This window comes from Grus americana, chromosome 1, assembly GCF_028858705.1.
Source record: "Grus americana isolate bGruAme1 chromosome 1, bGruAme1.mat, whole genome shotgun sequence".
NCBI classification, from domain to species: domain Eukaryota; kingdom Metazoa; phylum Chordata; class Aves; order Gruiformes; family Gruidae; genus Grus; species Grus americana.
In genome coordinates, this window is record NC_072852.1 from 79,377,809 (window position 1) to 79,399,549 (window position 21,741).

At 40.2% G+C, this 21,741-nt stretch overlaps 1 protein-coding gene across 3 annotated transcripts in view; it reads left to right on the forward strand.

Moving 5' to 3' along the window:
* The window catches only part of FBLN1 (fibulin 1), a 79,217-nt gene that overhangs the window by 29,291 nt on the left and 28,185 nt on the right, over positions 1-21,741 (forward strand). For all 3 annotated transcript variants that reach the window (XM_054848253.1, XM_054848242.1, XM_054848260.1), the window contains exons 5-14: positions 2,419-2,478; positions 4,268-4,369; positions 5,686-5,823; positions 8,073-8,210; positions 10,423-10,566; positions 11,398-11,526; positions 12,024-12,149; positions 12,674-12,793; positions 13,651-13,782; positions 14,335-14,458. In XM_054848253.1, coding sequence (XP_054704228.1) covers positions 2,419-2,478; positions 4,268-4,369; positions 5,686-5,823; positions 8,073-8,210; positions 10,423-10,566; positions 11,398-11,526; positions 12,024-12,149; positions 12,674-12,793; positions 13,651-13,782; positions 14,335-14,458 — 1,213 coding nt within the window. The remainder of the gene's footprint in view (positions 1-2,418; positions 2,479-4,267; positions 4,370-5,685; positions 5,824-8,072; positions 8,211-10,422; positions 10,567-11,397; positions 11,527-12,023; positions 12,150-12,673; positions 12,794-13,650; positions 13,783-14,334; positions 14,459-21,741) is intronic.

The window sequence follows — 21,741 nt, forward strand, 5'->3', positions numbered from 1 at the left end:
GCTAGTGATAGCTGAAACCCTGTATACCACAGGAGGTTAAAAGAGCTAGAGAGTGGTCACTGAGTTCCTGTTATCAGAACTTAACGGTAAGACAGATTATTTTGGCCATTAATGATCCTTACCTTGGAAACAGAGTATAAGCTATTAATTTTTAATAGCATTTTTCCTACTGATAAATTCCTAATTAAACAGAAAATTGACAACTGATACTTTCAATTAGATTTAAAAGCCAGATGGCCTTTGCCAACTCTGTGGAATTCAAATGTTCGCTTTTGCGTGAGAGGCAAATGCCCACAAACGGGGGGGCACTTGAATTGCCTGGACTGTCTGGGAGAACCGAGTGTTTCTGGGAAACATAGTATCTGCATTTCTCTGGACGTTATCAGAAGAGAGGGGCATCTGGATGGCAGCAGCTCCTGCCACCTTCTCCATACCTAGTCCATAGAGCATAAGAGAATGAGTGTGGACGTACTGACCCTTACAGACCTGGGCTGTTGGGTTGTTGGGGGTTTTTTTGTCTCTTTCACTTAGCACACAGACCCGAAATTGCAAAAAAAGTCATGCTGTAGAGTATTGCTTCCTTCATGGGCAGTTGAGCACTGAAAACAGGCACTCTGGCTTGCAAATCACCAGTGACAGATTTTGGGAGACATCATCCTAATCAATCACTTAAACCCAAACCCCATCACAAAAGCTTGTATTGGTCTGCTTGAGCCAGCGCGTTATCAGACTTGTTTCAGGTTTTTGAAACCTGGCTCGTGTCAATGTACACCCTTAGCAAGTAACATTTAGAAATGCCCTTCCAGTTTCTTAGTGTACTGCTGTCTCAGCAGGGGAATTCCCCTTGTCCATGAGCACTGTCTGGAATGACTGGACTGGTAGGTATCTTGGACTTAGACCAGTCTTCTAATAGCAAAAATTTGCAGACTCAGTGTACCTGCATGACATGAGAAATATTTCAATACCTGAAAATCCAGAATTGTGAGCACAACAGACAGTATTTCCCCACTTACCCTCGTGGGCAAGTGGCACGCACAACCACCATTATGCATATGGTTAGCATGGTTATTGTGGCACACATAATTACCATTATGCATATGGTTAGCATGGTTATTGTGGCACACATAATAACCATTATGCATTGCAAAGATGGGTCTATGTCGACAAGCAGGGCACGACAATGTTCTCATCATTAAACTAAAAAACAAGCAGGTGGTTGAACATATGTGAAATATCCCTATCAACAGCAAAAATTGCCTGTAGAAGGGTAGAGCAAGCGACATGAATAGTTACTTTTGTCAGTCATGAAGGGGAGATCAGTCTCCATTTTGTAAGGCTTGGACTAGCACCTTGTGTATGTGTTACGCAATAGCAAGGCATGCCAGGCACTCTGCTGCAGAGGGTAAGGCAAGCTGACTCCCTGTATGGCACTCTCTTAGTCACGTAAAGAGTGATCTCTGGTAGTGTCCCCAGACACCTCTGCAAAATCAAACCAGACTGGGACAAACTGATTTCATTAGCTTCTGTGTGACCAAAATGTACCCCTGTGGCTTGAGGGCTCAATGTACCAACCCAGCCTTGTGCCACTGCACAAAAACTTGCTTTCACATCCGTGATGTATTACTTGCTTGTAAGTGACCACTGGTTAAATAGGCTTATGGACAATCACTGAAATGAGACTAAGCTTCCTATTCAATAACCAGAGTATTTTGAGATGGTGTTTTTACACGTCTCGCTACCAACCTACCATTTTCCCTGTGTTCAAAGTGGTGGGATTGGAGGAAGTCCATTAGCTAGTCCTTAGGGCAAGCAATGGGTTCAGGCAGTGGATGTATTCAGCCCTTTTATGTCCTCTGTGGGGACAGAAAGAACTCTGAGGACACGTGCATGTAGCAGAAGTACCGCTGATCAAAACTCTCCGACTCAAGGCATACAAAGTACATTTGAAAGAATGCCATATGTAGGTGCCCAAAAGTTGGGTGTGGAGTTCTTTTTGGAATAAAGTCTAAATAAATAACTGAGGTTAATCTGATTTTCATTAAAACTGTGAGTACCCCAAGCTACTATAAAGTCTGTGGAAGCCAAGCATGCCTCAACAACGTGTCTTATGAAAATGAGGTTAAGCTCTGGTTAAAAGCCTGATGGTAAGAACCTGCATTTGAAAATCTCAGCCCATATGTAATCTATGATCACAGCATGACTTTCATATTGAATAAGTCAGATGGAAAATGCCCCATGGCCATGTGCATTTGAATGTCAAATTTGAGTATGAAATAGCTGTAAAATATGTAAATAATTCTCTTTAATTTTATCCTGGTTTATCCAAAACCCTGGTCTGAGGCCCATCCCAAGCAGGCAGCTTTTTACTGTGAGAAGAAAAGTGCTTTCTCCTCTAATGCCTATCTCTCCTCTTTTTAGTTGAAATTTCAAAGGAAGAACTAGACCAAGAAGATCCTTATCTGCATGATGGCTGCAGAGGTAAGTCAGGTGACTAGTCCTGTTAGCCAGCTCTTTTGTGATTGCCTCCAATGAAAGTGAAGCAAACGTAGATCTAGAGATCAGCCAAAACCTTTTGCCTAGGCTAGTTATGGGTAAAAATAACAGAATGAAGATCCTTTCTAAGAAACAGTAGACCATTATGCGATGCCTCAATATTTCTTAAATACAAGGGAGGCATTGTCTCCCATAGTGGAGTTCGTCTTACCCAACTGAAACTTAGACTATACATATCCAGTGGGTAATACCTCAGAGGTGTTACCCATTGAACCCGTGGAGTACTCTGGATTCTTCAGAACATGGGGATCCTGTGTTGAATATGTGCATTCTTTTATTATCCTCTTGGGATGATCAGAGTGATTGAATATGAAATGAAACTTGTTTCCTTTTGAGATGCATCACCTGAAAAAAAAAGGAAGAAGAGCGGCTATTGTCCTCATTAGTCAGGCTGTTCTGCCTCCTGGGAAGAATGTGTTATTGGGTTATTGTTCTGTTAAGTATTCTGATTTATTGCTTGTCACATGTGATTTACATGTCTATAAACTTAAAACAGCAGTGATTTATTATTTTCTACAAGCATTTCAGAACTAAGTAATGCATTTAGGACAAAATCAATTTAATAGACTTATATTCCAGTTGAGAGGTGATTTACTGTGCTGCATGCTGTATAGCTATTACACTCTAGAGAGGATGGAAGTGTCTACTAGGTCATTAGCTAGTCAAGGCCAACACTGGCTCTCCTCCTTGTCTCCAGCTGCTAATTACAAGAGATGGCATAGAAAAATATGTTATATATTTTCCTAGCATTATTTCTTTTTGTAATCAGTCGTTGCATTTGTCAGTTAATCAGCTGCCTGCAAGAGATGGATTGGTATGACTAATTACAAATTAGAGTTTCTGTCTACAGTATATTTTCTGATAAACTTGGCATGCCAGAATTACTTGTCATTTTCCAGACTTTACCAGGGGAAACTTGTATTTCCTAGGCAGTGGAACTTCCCAGCAGTTTGGTTTGGAGCACCTTCATCATACAGGAGGAAATAATTCTGTTCTTCCACCACCTCCACGATAGGTTTGACTGTGGTTGACAGGAGCTCACAGAATTAGCAGAGGTTCAGAAAGCAGTAGCTGTCCATCTCAACCACAAGCCTATGGCTCCTTCTAATGTCCTTGCCTTTGCCAGGATGGTGTACAGACCTAATTTTCAGTGGTGTATTAATGGCCTCATTAGAAATTGCTGCAGTTTAAAAAATTACTTTAATTCACTCTAAAGTATTATAGCTGCATTTGCCCGCATTGATTGTGCTTAGCTCAAACCTTTTGCTTAATGCTTCTCCAGCCGCTCTGAAAAATGGAAGATGACAGGTTCTATTTCTACTAAGAGTATCAATACTCCTACAACAAATAGTTGGAAGTATATAACCTTTTCTCTATTGTGACAATATTAAATGATTTTAATATTAATTTCTTTTTAACAAGCAAGTTTTCTTAATGATGAGCCAAATTTTGCATAAATTTCCTATAGTATCCTCTCTTTCTGTCTGCCAGACCCTGTCTTTCACATCCGTCGTGACTCCTGCACACACCTCACTAGGTCCAGTGATTACAAACACTTCCTTCCGTGTTTAACACTTTCCTTCTTTTGTATATGTGTGTGTTTAGTTATCTGCTTTTCTAAATAAATCAGCAAGCATCCTGTAAATTAATGGTTTGTTTCAGTTCTTGTGAAAAGCCTCTTAATTCTGTAAGACTTCTTAAAATATCCAATTAGGCGGTGGTCCTTGCTCCCAGCAGTGCAGAGACACAGGATCCAGTTACGTCTGCTCCTGCTTTGTTGGGTATCAGCTTCAACCAGATGGTGTCAACTGTGAAGGTAAAAGAAATAAAGCCATTGCCTCAATTATCAACATCCGTGTTTTAAAAGAGCAAGAATAGATGAAAAAAGATCCAGACAGAACAGATCAGAATATGCTTGTGCCAGCTGGGGAAAGAGGTGAGATCATAAAAAGTTGATTTAAATGGAGCGTTGGAATGAGAGTTGTGGGAAGATGGAGTTAAGAAAGAATCAGTAGAAGAGATGAAGGATTTAAAGTGGAGAAGAGCCAGGAGATCTTGAATTTATTGTTGTGAATAAAGCCAAAATAAAATACCTGTTCCCTTTCATAATCATAGATAGTAATTGATAAGGCAGATAAAATAGAATAGGATTCTTCAGCTTGTTAAGGACACAACTGACAGAAAGGATGAAAGTTTTGGATATCATAAGTGGCATGGGAGTAGTCAAAGGGGAAGAATTGTTAAGTTTCTCCCAGAAGAACTAAAGGTACATAAAATGAAATGGGTTGGGATAGAACTCATTGCGCTTGACTTCAGACACGTGCAATGTAGGCATCTGCTTCTGAGCTAGTCAGCCTAGGCTCCTTTTGTTGCTAACTGAGAGAAATAGGCACTTCCATGGCACACTTCATCTCACCTGTTCTGTGTAGCTATTCTAGGATGAAAAGCGTTACTCATCAGGAGTGCGTTTTTCTGTCGTTGGCTGAAAAGGGAGTCTAGGTAAGTAGCTCAGATACAAACTTCAGAATATAAAATAGATATTGATGATTGGTCAGATTAGCGCTAACCTAGTGTGAAATATAAAAAGAAAGAACTTTTACATTTGATACATGTGGATGCCAAATTTTCTTATGCATTCAAAGAGAAAATTAAAAAAAATCACAAAAGAAAAGTCTATCAGTAGCCATAAAGTGGAAAGTTGCACCTTGTGGCTTGGGGAGTCCCTAAGCCATATGTTGGTGGGTAGCAGAGCAAGGGAAGGATTTCTGAAAGTTTACCTCATTCGTGTAGTCACTATAATCATACGCCACTGGACTCAGTCAGATGATGTTGGCCCTTTGCTCTCACTCAATACAACTTCCTCTCTTAAGTACAGTGACTCAGCAGTCATAAGTCCTGTTACCAGCAGGGTGAAAATGTCTTTACTGGCTCATGCTCTGACAACCGAGATGAGTACACGTGTTGTGGGTGTGTACCATTCCACACCATTCTTTGTATCCTGATGCTCAAAGTAATGACTGCTTGGAGGTGCGCCCACAGCGAGCCTTTGACCTCATCTCTTCCCAGTGATTTCATGGTTCTTATTTACTGTCTCTCTCTCTTTTTTAAAAAAATTCATTTTGCATATTCTAGATATTAATGAGTGTATCACTGGGACGCACAGCTGTGGGATTGGACAAACCTGCGTCAATACATTAGGATCCTTTCGCTGTCAGCGGGACACAAGCTGTGGAACTGGTTATGAACTAACAGATGACAGTCGTTGCAAAGGTATGTCCTGTGCAGAGAAACTGAGATCTTCCAGAGTTAAGTAAAAAAAAATAAGTACATCATTATGTCATGCTCTTTTACTTTGGGTAAATACATGTGTAAGCTGTAGTTACACAGGGACAGACAGACAGTGCTGCTTCTTCTGGGACAGAGGTTTCCCACCCGTCACCTTGTAGACAGCAGACCAGACTGTCTGTGGACTACTACAAAGACTTCAGGAGAGATAACTACATTTGTTTTACACTGGCAATTTGTGTCGCGCAGTAGGAGCTGGTCTGGGGACTGAAACAGTTGATTTTGAAGGCCCAGCACTCACACTATACACATTTTTCTGGTGTTTCCTTCTGGCTAGCTCTAGTCTGGTCCTGTGAATTGGTTGCTCATTAGTGAGCAGAGTGCCTAAGTGCTGCTCTTGGAGCATATCTCATGGTTTAGTTTCACCTGAAAGAATCAAGTTTGCACACTTAGGAGTGTGAAATGAAGTGTGGCAAGTGGAGCGACTAGGTGTTACAATTTGAAGACACTAAGGTAGATGCATCTTTTTAACGAAAGTAAGCCTTTATCCTCTGGAGGTTTAAATTTGGTACAAAGGGATTAATTTCTTAATCACAACATTCTTAAGGATTTAAAAATGAAAAATGGTTAAAAGCATTGTTCTTGACTAGCTATGTTTGAACACAAGGGTAATAGTCTTTTTTTTTTTTTTTTACTAAAGAAATTATTGATTTCAAGTTGCATCTAGCTCAAAGTATGCAGTTACGTGAATCCATAACTTCACCTGACATGCTACCTCTGCAGAGATGTAAATCAGCAGCAAACTCTATTTGATGTGGAATTGGTTTCCACTATGAGAACGTCTATTCCCCCAGAACTTAGAATTGTTTATAAACAGACTCATTTCATTCCACTGAGTAAATTAACTCAACCAAAATTCTGGGTAAGGTTTTATTGTAGGAACTGATCAGTGATGAATAATAGAGTGAATAAAAAAGCTGATGAATGAACTCCAATGCAAAACCTGCGGAACATACAGACAATGTTTTTCAAAGTATCATGGTCTAACTTTGATCCCTTTGAAGTAAAATTTCTACTGATTTGAATGACATCAGATTTAGACCAACAAATAGCTTACCAGCAAGTATTAACAATCTTTCTGTGGTGGAAAAAAAGGAGTACAGGCAGTAAATTATGCACACCATTAATGTTAGAAATGTCTTACCTGGATAAGATATGTTAATAATTTTAATTATTAATGTTATGTTAATAGCAATGAAAATAGAAAATTTATACTTTTCCTGTATGATTTTTAAATGCCAAGTAAAATAACTGAGTTGTGCAACATAGAGAGCCCTGCTGAACCCTATTCAGTATTAAACCATCCTAAACTTAAAACAGGCTCCACAATCATTATTTACGTCTCACAACGCTCTAGGGATAAACAATTGCATCTACTGTTGTCTCAACTGCATAAATGGCAAACCTGAGGCATCCTGTTGCTAGAAAGTTTCTGTATTTTAATAGCTTTAGGAGATTTCATGCCATTGAAAGGTGGCAAGCATTAAGTTTTAATTGCTTTTATGTGGACAAGGTTACATTTGTGAATGAAGCCTTATTAGCCTTGTCTGCTCTGTCTGAACCGTAATTTATTCACAAATATTTATTGTCTGTTTTGAACTGGAATAGAATATTAAAGTGAGCAGAAATCATATTTATGTGCATTTTAAAGCACAATAATGCAAGGATATTGCAAGCCTTAATATGGATGAGAATCAAGGCCAATTGATTAACTTGTGAAAGAAATGAACAACGTCTGCATTGGATCTAAGGTTAAAATTAAAATTGCACTTGGACAGAAAATGAAATCTTACTGACTTTAAAGCTGAGCCTACGTATAAGCACAGTGCTGAATCAACGCTGAACACTGCTGAACACGGTGCTTCAGGTGCTCTATAATAATTTTGAATCATTCAGTTGTGAGATGTAAACTTGCAAAGCATAAAAAACATCCCTCCCCCATATATAATGTTAATAATGAAATAATTAAAACCCCCTTAATTTATTCTACCTGTTTTTACTGCGATGCTGTTTGAGGTAGTAGGTCAGATTGATCCTGGGTCGCTGCAGTGAATTGCATGAAGGTACGCGGAGGGTTAATCTGTCTGACGTTTTTACCTATGTCTTATGTTTTAAATGTGATGAAAAAGCTTCTGTCAAACTCCCGCTAACAATTTTTTTTTGTGATGTACCAGATATTGACGAATGTGAGACTGGTACTCATAACTGCCCCCCCGATTTTATCTGTCAGAATACTCCAGGATCTTTCCGTTGCCGACCCAAGCTACAGTGTATGAATGGGTTTATACAAGATGCGCTAGGCAACTGTATTGGTAAGACGTATTCTTATCTCGGTGAATACTTAAGTAATACTTGCCTATAAGTTGTAGTTTCACTGGGTGAGTTCTGAGCTTCTCAAGTCATTCTTCATGCATGTACGCATTGCTCTGCTGTGTGGTTTTTCTGCTCCTTTAAAGGCAGGCTTGGTCCCACAGGTAAGATTTACAGATGAAAACCGTTTAAATAAAAGACTTAAATACTAGATCTCTATTTTTAATGGGTTTTAGTTACCTGAGGCACTTAGCTGCATTTGAACATTTTCCTTCAGTCTTTGGGGATTTTATCTGAAACAGAATTTGTGAAAAAATCGTGATGTTTTAACTCCCTCTATCCAAAAGGTTTTAGCTAAAGCTTAGTATATAAAGCTGTAATTTATGACATCCTCTGCGAGACGCTTTGATGATATTAGTATGTGTGGTTTTAGAGGTATGTAGGTCTTTCCAGACCTGTCCCCCATTAGTTATAGCCTATCAGGAATCTTACTATGTATGAGAATGATGGGCCAGTTATAATACACTGTGGAGAGGAGTTTTATTTTAAAGACTGATTACAATCTGTTGGGCTAATGCCTTGTTTCCAAGACTCCTGCAAAGCAGAATTACAACCTTTATATAAATATGTTAGAATTACTGGTTTCCAGCAGATTCTAAATGGAATTGTCTAATGTGACCTACAAATCTATCAGTTATTCCCTTGAGTAGTATTTTCAAGTCTCAACTTCCCTTTGAATTCCCCCAGCGGCGTAGCGTGCCTTGGACTTGTGGAACTGGCTGAGCGGCAGCAGCTGCCAAGTCTAGCTCATTGTCAACCCCTCGTTCTCCTGACCATATCGTACCCTGTAGTGCCGAAATCTGACACTGGAAACACTGAGACTGAAAACAAAATTGCAGCCTTTAAAATGAAGGGGGCCAGTGCTTGTGCACAACAAACCCTTTGAAGACGTGTATCTGCCATAGCTAGCACCGGGTCCATGGCAGTTAGTAGGCAGCTTGCCTTCACTGACATTAGCAAAGCCACATCAATTTGCAGCAGCAATAGTTATGTCCCCTCAAATGCATTTGCTCAAAGTATTTACCAAAACAATTTCACAGGCTGATTTTACTGCTGTGAATCAAGTGCCACCCTGTGTGGTGCTGAGGGGAAAAAGTACGAAAACTCCTGTCTTTCCAGTGTCTTTTAAGTTGAAAATTTTACATTCTAGTGAGCTGGGAATCACAGTACCACTTTGCAGAATGATGATAATATCCCAGTGAAACAGCCGGGGAAATTTTAGGCAGAGAAGTATTCACATGAAGCTGGACTTTGCTGAAGGTTATGGGATGCAAGCCCATACACTCACAAGCAGTGCTGCTCCTACAAACTGTCAGGTCTTAGTTGCATTACCATTGCCAGGTAGCAAAGGCTGCCGCGGTACCTCCTCTAGCCACTGATTCCTGACTCTGAAACTCCTTTCCCCCAGACTAACAGCACATGCTAACCTCACGTAGCAGTGAGTTCCTTACCTTCTTGGCTAGATACACCGCACTAGATCATACTCGAATACAGCTTAGTCTCATCTCATTACATTTTCTGAGATTTTACTTTAGAGTGGCAAAGGATATCTTTGTCACAAAGTGATATGATGTCCAGTTTGTAAAAAAACAGACGTACGTTTGATGGATGGTAGCGGGCTGCATAATCTTGTGAATACATACTTCACATTCTTATGTGTTTACATGGACAGCTTACCATAAGACAAGGTAGGGTATTCATGGTGAATACCTGTGAGCAGTAGTTTATCTTTCTGTAAAAAACGAGTCAGCTACCATCTCTGTGAGCACATACTACCAAATAGCTCATTCACTGTGAGCCACAACCCACAGGCTGCAGCATAGCTAGTTGAGCTGGTGAACTGAATTGTTGATCATCTCTTGTATGTTGAGGGGAGACTTTCAAAGGCTTTTAGACGAATGCAAGTTCTATACCTTATTTCATCTGCTTTTCAGTGGGATCTGGGCCTCTCTGACCTGTCCCAATCTTCACCCTGGAAGCATTATATCAGTGAAGCTAAATGACATGAATAGTTGTATTCTCCCATAGGCAGAACTTTTCAAACTCTGAAGGGTTACATCAGGATGTAATCCTGTGAACAATTATAAGGAAAGCATCTTACCTTAAACATCTTCAGACAGCACATAGTTACACTGACTTCTTGTGCTTTCATAGATATCAACGAATGCCTGAGCACCAACATGCCATGCCCAGCTGGACAGATATGTATTAACACTGATGGTTCATATACCTGCCAGCGAATCTCACCCAGCTGTGGCCGAGGTTATCATCTCAATGAAGATGGAACAAGATGCGTGGGTACGTTAACAGTTTGGAAGAAGAAAACAGTTTGAAGAACATAAATAACATCTACCAGTTATGTTTGCCGGTTTCTTGCACTTTGCCCAAGTTTTTTGCATTCCCACAGTCAATTCATGATGCTGTTCTTTCCCTCGTGGCAGGCCCAACAAGCGAAGAATGACAAAGATCCACTCTCTGTCCTTCATATAACTCATGATACCCTATATTTTGAGAAGAGGAGAAATTAGAATCACCCCCAAAACTGGCATTGTCTTTGACTTTATTAGTGTATTGGAGCAATGCTGTGTGGTCTCAAATCTCCCCAATACAGAGATATAACACAAGGCCCACTTAATGTCCCACAGAAGCCATTCAAGTAATGTTGAAAGGCATATATGGCTTTGGTTGGCTTTTAACTAAGGCGGCTTTTGCAGAGAGCGCTGTTTTTGCATGTGTTTTCAATTTTCGTAAATGGCTTATCAAAGCACTACTGACTCTGGGTCTCTGGCATCTTACACTAAGTGAAGATCTGATCCATGAATATTGAGTGTGCATAATAAAACAATTTCGCACCTGGTATGCTCCAAAGATTGTCTGATTTCCTGATTTCTTTTCCCTCCCAAGTCCATCAACATTAACGGGACACCTGAGAGAGAGCCTCTTTTGGTATGAATAGTTTGGATTCGTGACTTTGATCTTCTAGTGGAAGCTGAGAGCTAGATCAAAACCTTGCTTTCTGTTTCAAAACACTATAACTACTAGGGGACACAGAAATATGTTAACGTGTTGCTCTTCTCTCAACTTGTATGCCCAGGAGTGTACTTTCAATCACTTCTCTCCTTTTTTTAGATGTGGATGAGTGCTCATCCTCTAATGAGCCTTGTGGAGAAGGACATGTTTGTATAAATGCCCCAGGCAATTACCGTTGTGAGTGCAAATCTGGCTATTCTTTTGATGTCATCAGTAGAACTTGTATTGGTAAGTTGCACCTATTGACTTGAATACATGCAGCCATGGCATTTTAAAAAATGATCTCACGTAAAGAATGTTATTGCTCTCTGTGTAACCTCTTTCATCTAAATGTAACATTGACTACCATATTATTTGTATAAATCTAATACCATATTACAGAGATGCTGATACTTCAAAGGAAGCTGTATTAGTATTGTCAACACGTTATCTGTTATCCTGTTAAAAGGTAAGATTATGAGAGTGCATGTAATTGTTTTCTGTGATACGCACCTACAGCAAAACATTCCTTTGGAAGATCAAAGCAACTTTCTTCTTTATAGATCTAATTCAGTTATGCACTAGGGTGCTTCTAAATGGGCATTTTGAGCAAGTCCTTCCTTCTCTAGTATGAAATTTAGATCTGGAGAATAAAAATCAAACTTTTATGACCACATTCTTGTCCAGACTACTACTGCAGTGAAGCCAGCCAACACACAGACGACTGTACATATCTGTCGTTGCAGATATCAATGAATGCAGACGCTATCCAGGCCGCCTTTGTGCTCACAAGTGTGAGAATACTCCCGGTTCCTATTACTGCACTTGTACTATGGGATTCAAACTTTCAACTGATGGCAGGTCATGTGAAGGTACGGCTGTCATATGCTTTGGAATACAGCGTGAGATACAGCTCATTGCTGTTTCGGTATTTCCGTTTGATTTTAGCTTGTAAGACTGCACTGGAATGGCATGAGAAATCAACACAGTTACGATTAATGAAGGCCACTGTAGCCCACAGTTCCAATATATTGCCCTTTGGCTGGATAACGCAGCGGCGTATGGGTCTACATTTACTATATTTTGAAGGGTGGTTCAGCTAGATCAGATTCAAGACCTTCAAAACCAGTCTTGCTGATAGCCAGATATAAAAATGCAAGTATGTTCCTAAAGATTGAGTCCAAGTCACACACCTTGAAGGACAGTGGGAAATAATAACACAATGCAGATTAACCTATACTGCCAGACCCAAAGCCCCTTATTTCCAGCTTACTCAGTGGCATGCATACCATCCATTTTTAATTTGAAAAATTGTCCTCCAAAGTTTTGCCTTTGTAGTAGGAGTGATGAATATAGCAAGAAATTTGGGGTTCAGGTGTATAATTTTGCATTTCAGATTTAAATGAGTGTGAGAGCAGCCCTTGTAGTCAAGAGTGTGCCAATGTGTATGGTTCCTATCAGTGCTACTGTCGCCGTGGCTTTCAACTTAGTGACATAGATGGGATTTCATGTGAAGGTAAGCATTATTGTTTTGCAGGTAGACAATGAGTGGGCATTTCTTATTCTCACTCGTGAACACCCGTGAACAGTTCCATGTACCTGTAATTGTTTCATTTCGACATTTCATTCTTTTTGGTATTTTCCTATACCAAGCTATGAAACTATGAAACTTCATTTAATGATGGTCTTCCACCCATGTCCCAGTCTAGAAATACCTCTGCTTGTGGGACATCAGCTTTGCTGTTGACACTGAATTGCAGCTTGGCATACTTTTGTAACTTGCCAGAAATTTCTGAGGAACTAACAAAATTTCTAGTCTTCAGCAAGTGAAGATACAAACACATTTGCATGTTACATATGTAATACATAATATTACTAGGTAGTATTTTATATATCCTTTTTTTGTGGCTGGTTCTGAACTAATGTGTAAGTAGGTTTTCCTCAAATACAGGGAGGATATGGGTGTGACCTCGTGGACAAGATCCTGAATTTGGACTTAGATTTCCAGGACGTACTAGACAGTAGGACCTTGGGCAGAACACTTTATCTCAACTTCATTTTTGTAAGAGCAGGGATCAAACTATTCCTCTCCCTCCCTTTTGTTAGTTACTGCTATGCACATCACTGTAAAGTACTTGCTCTTATCCATTTCCTTTGTCTCTTGGGTCCTTACCTTGCTTTTAATTTTCTTCACACCTCCATTTATTCCTGACAGCCTTTAGTGCCTACAGCTACCCCTGTCTGATGTTCTTTCTCCTTGTCCAACAATTAGAATTATGAAATTGTGTTTGAAGCTCACAGCGGGAACGCTATACTTGTGTACTTCATTGAATGTCACGAACACAGTAAATTAGTGGTGTTTCCTTCTTGCAGATATTGATGAATGTGCTTTACCTACTGGAGGGCATATCTGTTCCTTTCGATGTATTAATATTCCTGGGAGCTTTCAATGTACTTGTCCCTCCACTGGTTACAGGCTGGCACCCAATGCACGCAACTGTCAAGGTGAGTTCAATAACTGTGGGCAGACCTGACTGGATTGTGGACTTCTGAAAAGTTCTAGCAAGTTTTTATGTTTAAAAAAATGCTTTTCTTACAACATTATAGGTAAAGCAGTAAACTTTAGCTTGAAATCTGAAAAAACCCAGTATTTTATAGTAAATATACAGGAAATCTCTCTTATAAACTATAGAATGCAGTAGAGAATACTTTTTATAACATTATTAAATGATTATAACAAATTCTGAAGATGAAGATACCCACTGCAAAATTGAATGAGTTAATTTAGCCATTAAAAGGAAATATCATGCTGTATGCATTTCAGCAAATATTTAGGTCTTGTCCACTTAGTGGCACTGCTGCTCTTCCTCTTCCTGTTCTTGCCTGTTGTTTGTGTTAGTTTTCTTTTTTATTCTCCTGCCCTCCTCTTCCAGTCCTGTAATAACATTTAATTGCACCCCATGTTCTGTCATACCTAATATGATACTTTCATCATCTGGCACCTGCAAGTAGAGGAAAGGCGCGTGTTTAATCCACTCACCTTTTTCCGTTTGGCAGATATTGATGAGTGTGTTGCAGAAAGCCACAACTGCTCTTTCAATGAGACCTGCTTTAACATCCAGGGCGGCTTTCGCTGTCTGTCTTTGGAATGTCCAGAAAATTACCGCAAGTCAGGAGATACGTAAGTACTTTCTTTTTCGAGGTTGAACAGTTTTTCGGTGACGTGATCTCCTTTATGTCATGCCGCTGCTGACTGAATACATAATGGATTCTAGCAAATCTGTACTTTGTTGGTAGGCCCAGCCTATGTTTTGCACACACAGGTCTGGTCTCTTTCTCTTGCTCCTGTTGCAGTCTCAGAAAAAGGTATTCCCTTAAAATATGCCACGTGTCTGGTTTGCATCGTAATGATCTCTAGAGCCGTAAGCTGATGTTCTCTCTCTGGCTACCTTGCAGGCAACCTGTTAGGAGGGTTACATTCAGCTTCAAAATTCTGACTTTTATTTCCTTTCACACATGGTCTTTCCTTATATTATACTCCAATGAAAGAGTTATTTTTAGCTCCCTCTCTGAAGTCTTACCATTGCTGTTGCAAAGCATTGCGCGAATGTCTTATTTTTAGTACCCTGTCACCTCTGTTAAAAAAGCTGGGAACCCTAGCAAGGGTGGTACGTTAGCTGCTGCCCATGTTTATGTCTCTTGACTTAGCTCAGATAAAGTCTTTGCATTCTGGTGTTGAAAATATGAGACAGAGGTATGGGAGGAGGAGCAGCTGGCAGCTCATTTATACCCATCAAATGATGCTAGCGGTATGGAGAAGTTATTGCAAAATTTCAGTGGCATAGCTAGAATTTATGGCTGATGCGGATGAGCGCTTTTCCTCCCGCCTGGGGCTTTATGGCCACGCCGTACTCCAGCAGTTCTTCTGAAGGCTGCTCCACGGTCCCTCCCACGTGCCCTGTGTCAGGTAAGTGTGTGCTCCACCAGTTAGGGAGGAAGGCTGATAAATCACATTCATCATCAGCCTGCTATTGCTTGTCACAGTCAGTGTTCATATGCCCGCCATCGTTTAGATAAAATTGAGTACTCTGTGCCTCCTCTGTAGAATGAAGCTAATGCTGGTCTTCATCAGAGGGACTTTGTGAGGATTAGTTGGTTTCCATTTAAACCTTAAGCTGTGAAATGCCGTATAAATGGCACAGCAGATGTATTTCATCTGAATGCTGTTGAGGGAATTCATAGTATAAAACCAGATATTTATAAAATATGCTTGTATTCTGAGAAGAGTCAATAGTATTTAAATTTTAAATTATATTTGTCACATCAGTAAACAAGCAGTGCCTCATGATGTAGATGTTCTCTTTATTTTTAATATTGTGGGTTCGTTTGTATCCTAATTCAAAAAAGTCATTTGCAATGGGCCACTGAGCAGAATTACCAGATTTCTACTCTTACGGACATCCCTGAGTTGCAAAGTTCGGTTTATAAAATACGCATCGTACACACACATTCCATTTAATCTTCTTTCTTATCTCTGTTTTTATGCGTGTGTTGAAATTAATGGCTATTTGAGATGTAAGGGATCTTTTGGGGAAGTAGTAGAATGAATTGTTTCTCTGTGTCTGCATTGTTGGGGCCCTGTAATGGCTTACTCTGCCTAACTCAGACTCATAGGGAGAGATTCTTCTGATGTGCTAGGCCTATAATTAGGCTATGAGTCAGACACAAATCCTGTAGCTGCTCAGTGAAGTTCTAATTATTTTAATTCCTTGAGTTACTATCTTGTTGAATTTATTAGGTTTTCCCTTCTCAACAGCTACAGACACAGTTACTAATTTTATTGTCGAAAATGTGTTTGCATAAACCAAAGACAATATGAGTTCATTATGTTTATTGCAAAAAGTCCAAGTTAGTTCAATGGGAAGATAGGTACTCTCGCACTTAGCTAGTATACAAGTAGTATACCAACATGCCAGAATCAGGGTTTACCTTGTGCCCATTAGGGAACAGTTTCATGAGGCAGCTCTTTAGCACCCTTTTACATCCAAACCAATTTACATATTCCCGAACCATTTATTTTTGGTATATATAACCCAACATAGCTGATACCTAGTATATCTTCATTAGCTTTTGCATCATAATGACATGAAATCACTTTTATACCCAACCTTATGCCAGGACTCTAAAATTAAAATAGTTGGCTTCTCGTAACGTCATATCTATTATGGATACCATTTTTCTCTCCTTTTTATTCAAAACACATTCCATTGGCACATCGTAAGAAAGACAACACATTTTCCATTCCCATCAAGCTGGCACCCTGTGGGATTTTGTTACCCTATTCTCCAATATTTTCTTTGGAACAGCTATAAGTTAATCAGCCTCAGTCCTGCAAATCCAAGTTTGTTCATTCTTATTTTTCCTTAAAATCCTTATGTACAGGCAACAGCCCTCAGTGATCCAGAAGCTTCCTTACCCGCTATCTTTAAAGCAGAGATTTTTGCATGGTAGCTATTGCAGTGATGGTTCTTGTCAGATGAAGTAATCACAGGATCATCCCATGCTACAGGCTGAAAGCTCGGGATGCTGTGTAGATACTCTGAGCTTCAGGAGCAAACAGCCTGTGTAACCTTCCTCAAAGACCAGCAAAGTGCCTAGCATGGTCTGATCCTTAATGGTAACAATTTTATTGAAGGTCTTATCTCTTTTGCTTAAATTCTGTATTTTTTTTCCCCCCTTGATCAGCCTATAGGCTTGGTATTTTTCCAAGGATAATTAAGATCTACTGCTACTCACAGTAGGACTAAACTTGCTGTACTGCTTTGCCAAACACTTTTTGTTTTCAAATTGCATAACAATTAAGTTCTCTTTATGCGACACTGAAGTCAAACATTTGTAATATTTAAGCCAAGAAAAATAATAGAAAAGATAAGCGATTATGGCAGTGTGTCAGAAATGTGTGCTGCGTTGAGCCAGATTGGGAAATAATTTTATATTCCAGACATGTCTGCGTATTATTAAGGTTGCCTGTCGCTTCTCATTATTAGGATCTGTTTTTAACTGCTTAGAATTTTGCCAAAACATAACCAACGGCTGAAATTTTACATGCCAGGTGTCTGACTCAGGCTCAAGTTTTGGCAAATTTCAGCCAAAGCAGTTCACTCATTTCCAAGAGCAAGGGTAGGGAGGAACACGTTGTTTTGTGCGTTTAAGACATCTTGATGGTTTTATTTTTCTTTTAGCAGTTTGCTGTCATGTTTTGGAGCAGAAATCTGAAAATTGTTAGGAGATTACTTTTGTGCTTTTTGTCATCGTTACCAAAAACCTCTGAAACTTCTGAAATTACGAACTTTATAAAATTGCATTTAGCCTTTTTTTCATGAACCTTAGGAAATTAGGACCTTTATGGGTGATCTTAATCCACCTCTGTATGCCAAACCAGAATCGGGCCTACCTGGAGTATTTCTGAGAGTTGTTTAACTTTTGCTTCAAGTCCTTGAACGGTAAGGATTTCATAGCCTCAGTGGCAATCTGTGTTTGACTGTCTTCCTCAGTGCAATTTAATTCTTCCTGTCAGTAGAGAGGTCTTTCCTTTTTAGCAACAAACAGTTCTCTTCTGATTTAGCAGACCTGAGCTTCTTGCAGCTTTTTAAAGGAGTCTAAAACGTGCAGGTACCGACTCCACGGACTGTCTGAGCCCACTCCCACACATGGGCGCAGGAAAGAAGCCTGATCTTCCCCATAATGTCAGCTCCTATCTGTCCCGGGCCAGGCGTTGCTGGCCCTGACAGCCCCAGAGCCTGTTTCTTCTGTGCTTTCAAAGACCACCCAGGCTCCATGGATAAGAAAGCTGTTTCTAGCATGAGTGAGAGAAGAGCCGCCTCGGTAAGAAGGCAGAGCGTACTTAGGGATAAGGAGGCTGAATGTAGGGAGGAAAGGATCTGAAAGTATGACCAAGTGAGGAGAAAGAATCTGGGAGACACTTGAGGGGTAGAGGGTAAAATTGGGTAAAACAATTTAGAGACAAGCAGGAGACCCACCACAGGAGTCAGGAGCTTATGGGAAAGGCTGACTGATGCCAGATTTGGATGAAAACCATCAGAGCAAGGAATAATTTGGTATTGGTGCACAAAGATACTGAGGGAAGGAGTGTAAGCTTTGGGACTAGGGCTGTTAGGTAGAAACTGAGAGAACCAAGTGTCAGCCAGGAGAGGATGGACTAGAAAGAGGAGGATTGGCACTGGCTGAGTAGACAGTCCTGATGCCAAATATTTGAGTGAGCAGGAACGGCATTAGGCAAGGAAAGGGGATAGGAAGAAGGAGCCAGGTTGGGAAAGGGAGATGAAGGAGACAAAGGTAGGACATAAAAGCTTGGTGCTGAGGGCAAAATGAAGAAAAGGGTATGTCTTTTCTGTGGCTTAAAAACTCCTTGAGACTTTCTGGCTCCAGACGGGAGGAACATGCAGAGTGTTTGTCCATCCTGTCTGGTGTACTTCTGTGTATTGTATTCCTGCCTGAGCCTGAAGTGGGACTCCAGATTCTCCTCTAGTTAAGAAATATCCGTGAAAACCAACCATCAGTTGGTTTCATTCCCTTTAAGTTCCGGTCTAAGACAAAAACCACCTTCCCTACACAGCTGGTCTGTTAACATAAATGTAGAGATCCACAGTGTGGTGATACAGCCCAGCTGATGGTTCATCTGGGCCTCAAGGTGTGGTGCAACCTGCTGGAGAGAAATACAAACCGATGATAGAATGAGCGAATGCCTTTGTAGTGGAGTATATTCTAAGAGGTCCGGCAGATTGTTACAGCTCTGGAAATCTAGAGGGTCAAATTTCAGAAATGTGTAGTGTGTAGTTTGGTAATAATACTTGGTTAGTTGTTGAGCGTGTTGAGATGGTTTCCCTGTGTGAAGTAAATTGCAAAGCCAGAAATACTGCTAATAAAAAGTTCTTTTCTCTTCAGCTCATGAGGAGTTGTTGTATACCTTTCAACTCCTTTGGGCACAATGGAATGAAATCCACACACGGAAATTAACAGGAGGGAAGGCAGAAAGGATTTTCTCCTCATTTCTCTATTAGGAAATGTTGTATTCGTTATCTAAAATGGAAGCTCTCTAGTTTTGGTAGTTTTCCTTTATGAGTAACCAGTGATCGGTACATTAACTTCATACTATGACTAATTCTTTGAAACCAGTATTTCAGCCACATAAAAAAAACCTAAGAGAACAGAGTAGTAAGCGAGCTAAAATAGTCAGTAACGAATTCAGGAATAAGCACTTAGCAGCAGTATATGCTTATTTTTCTAACCCACGCGCCTAATTGCAGAGGTTTGCAAAGATGTATCTAAAACTGCCTCGCTTCAAAGCGGTGCATGTTTTAATTGGGCTCTGCGTTGGGTTTCTCTGGTAGCACCTTGCTGCCTCCTCAGCACTCCCCACGTCCCGCTGGGTTCCCCCCCCCGCCCCGTGCTCTCTCCCACAGCGACACGGCGTGGTGGCAGGACGCGGTAGCTGTACGGCCAGCTCCTCCATCCTGGGATGCCACGGAGCTGGAGCAGCACCCGGGGTCTTGGGCTGCTCACTGACTAGCAGCAGGTCGTTGGATTCCCTCGCTGTATGATTTTCTTCTGCCCACTGAAGGGATGCACTTAAAGAAGGTCTAGAGAGTCTACTGGGATTTAAATGCTCATTGCTTATTGCCTTTGTGGTGCATGACCCCAGAATGAACTCTGGTTCCTGAAAGCAATAATATTTGCTATCTCTCCTTTGTGGTTATTTGATGGAACAATTAGTGCGCATTAACTAAACCTATAGTGAAGTGTGCAGTGTGTAGTGTGCACCACCAAGAATAAGATAAAAGATGATGAATTTTGAATAATTCTAGCTCCTAGCCGCAGGCACATCTGTCTCCACAAATAACTGAATCAGCAGAATGCCCTTTTTCAAATCTTAGGAAGCTGTTTTTTGTTCTCTTAAAAAAATTCTGGCTATTATTATAAAATGTAGTTTAATTTTACAAAATAATAAATCAGGGCATCTTTATGAGCATGTAAGTGTTCATGAGCATGTACATGCTTCCAGAAAGACTTACATGAAGAAAACATTTCCAACTAAGAAATTAACTGTCTTGACTTGCTTCATGATTTCAGCAAAACCAAGTAGCCTCATGATTTCAACAAAACCAAGTAATTCTCTTTAGTGGAGTTATTGATGACATTTCAGAAAAGAACGCAGAACTCACTATACCTGAAAATATTTCAAGAGTATCCACACCTAATTAGCCGGCCATCCTGTGAAGACCTGTGCGTGCTCTTTACACACATGAATAAAATTAAGAATGTATTTAAGTCTTCAAAGAATTGCTTTGTACTTTCGTTTGCAAGTGGTATTAAAAGAAAACGTAGAAAATATTAAACGAAGAACTGAGGGTGCTTTTAACTACTCTTTTTGAAAATGCTTATTTTGCATATAATGAGAAGTTCCTGGAATTCAGGTCACTATGCACTGGCAACAAAGTGGGGCTTGCTTATGAGCCACAGCTCTGTTGATACCAGATACTCCTGACAGGAGTTCAATTTTATATGTCAAAATAAAATAAATGAAATGGGCGCTCAAATTTCCTTGAGGTAATAAGGAGCAAACTATGCTTTCATGCTGAAGCATTTCTTAGTAAAGAAACGAATAAATAGTTTAGGTTCCAAAACCTGAGCCTGTGGACTGAATATTGCTTTTGAGTGAAGAGACTATTGTACATAATTTAATTGATTCATAGTCGTGCATGAGGCAAGTTTGGAGCTAAATGCTCCGATTTGGGGATCATCCCCAAATTTTGCAAAGTTAACATCCAGCTGACATCGTCACGTCTACCTCTACTTCTGTCTGAGAGGATGTTCAGATACCAATTTTAATATGGTGATTTAGGCATATCTTTAATCTGGAATTTATATAAATTTTCCTTCTATGCAATTCTTTAAACACTTCTCAAACCCACCAGGTATCATGACATGTTAGATCTTCATTAATGTGCTGGTAAACTACAACATTCTTTAACAGCAGTAACTTTAATGCCCAGACCTGTCTGTGCCGTATTTTACTGGATGAACTTCTCTCAGTAACAGAAAGGGAGGAGATCGCTCCCTCCACGCAGATCATGATTTCTAGTGCTGACGTTTGTTGCTCACTTTCAGCCTGTATGGGTGATCTCTTTCTGGTTCTCTGGACTTTTCACTGTAATACCATGCCTAGTGATGAGGGAAGGAAACAGCAGAGGGCAAATTTCTCACTCAGCAGCACCAGTCCTGTGACTGAGGCTGCGCAAGAGTGGACTGAATGCGTAGGGCACATGCTGGAGACATCAGGCCATTGGATCTTCTTTTCAGTGCTTGCCTAGATGGATGTTAGACTATTGTTTCTCCTGGTAGCACAGAGAAATAATGTGCCCTATCAGGAGGAAGAAGGTTTGT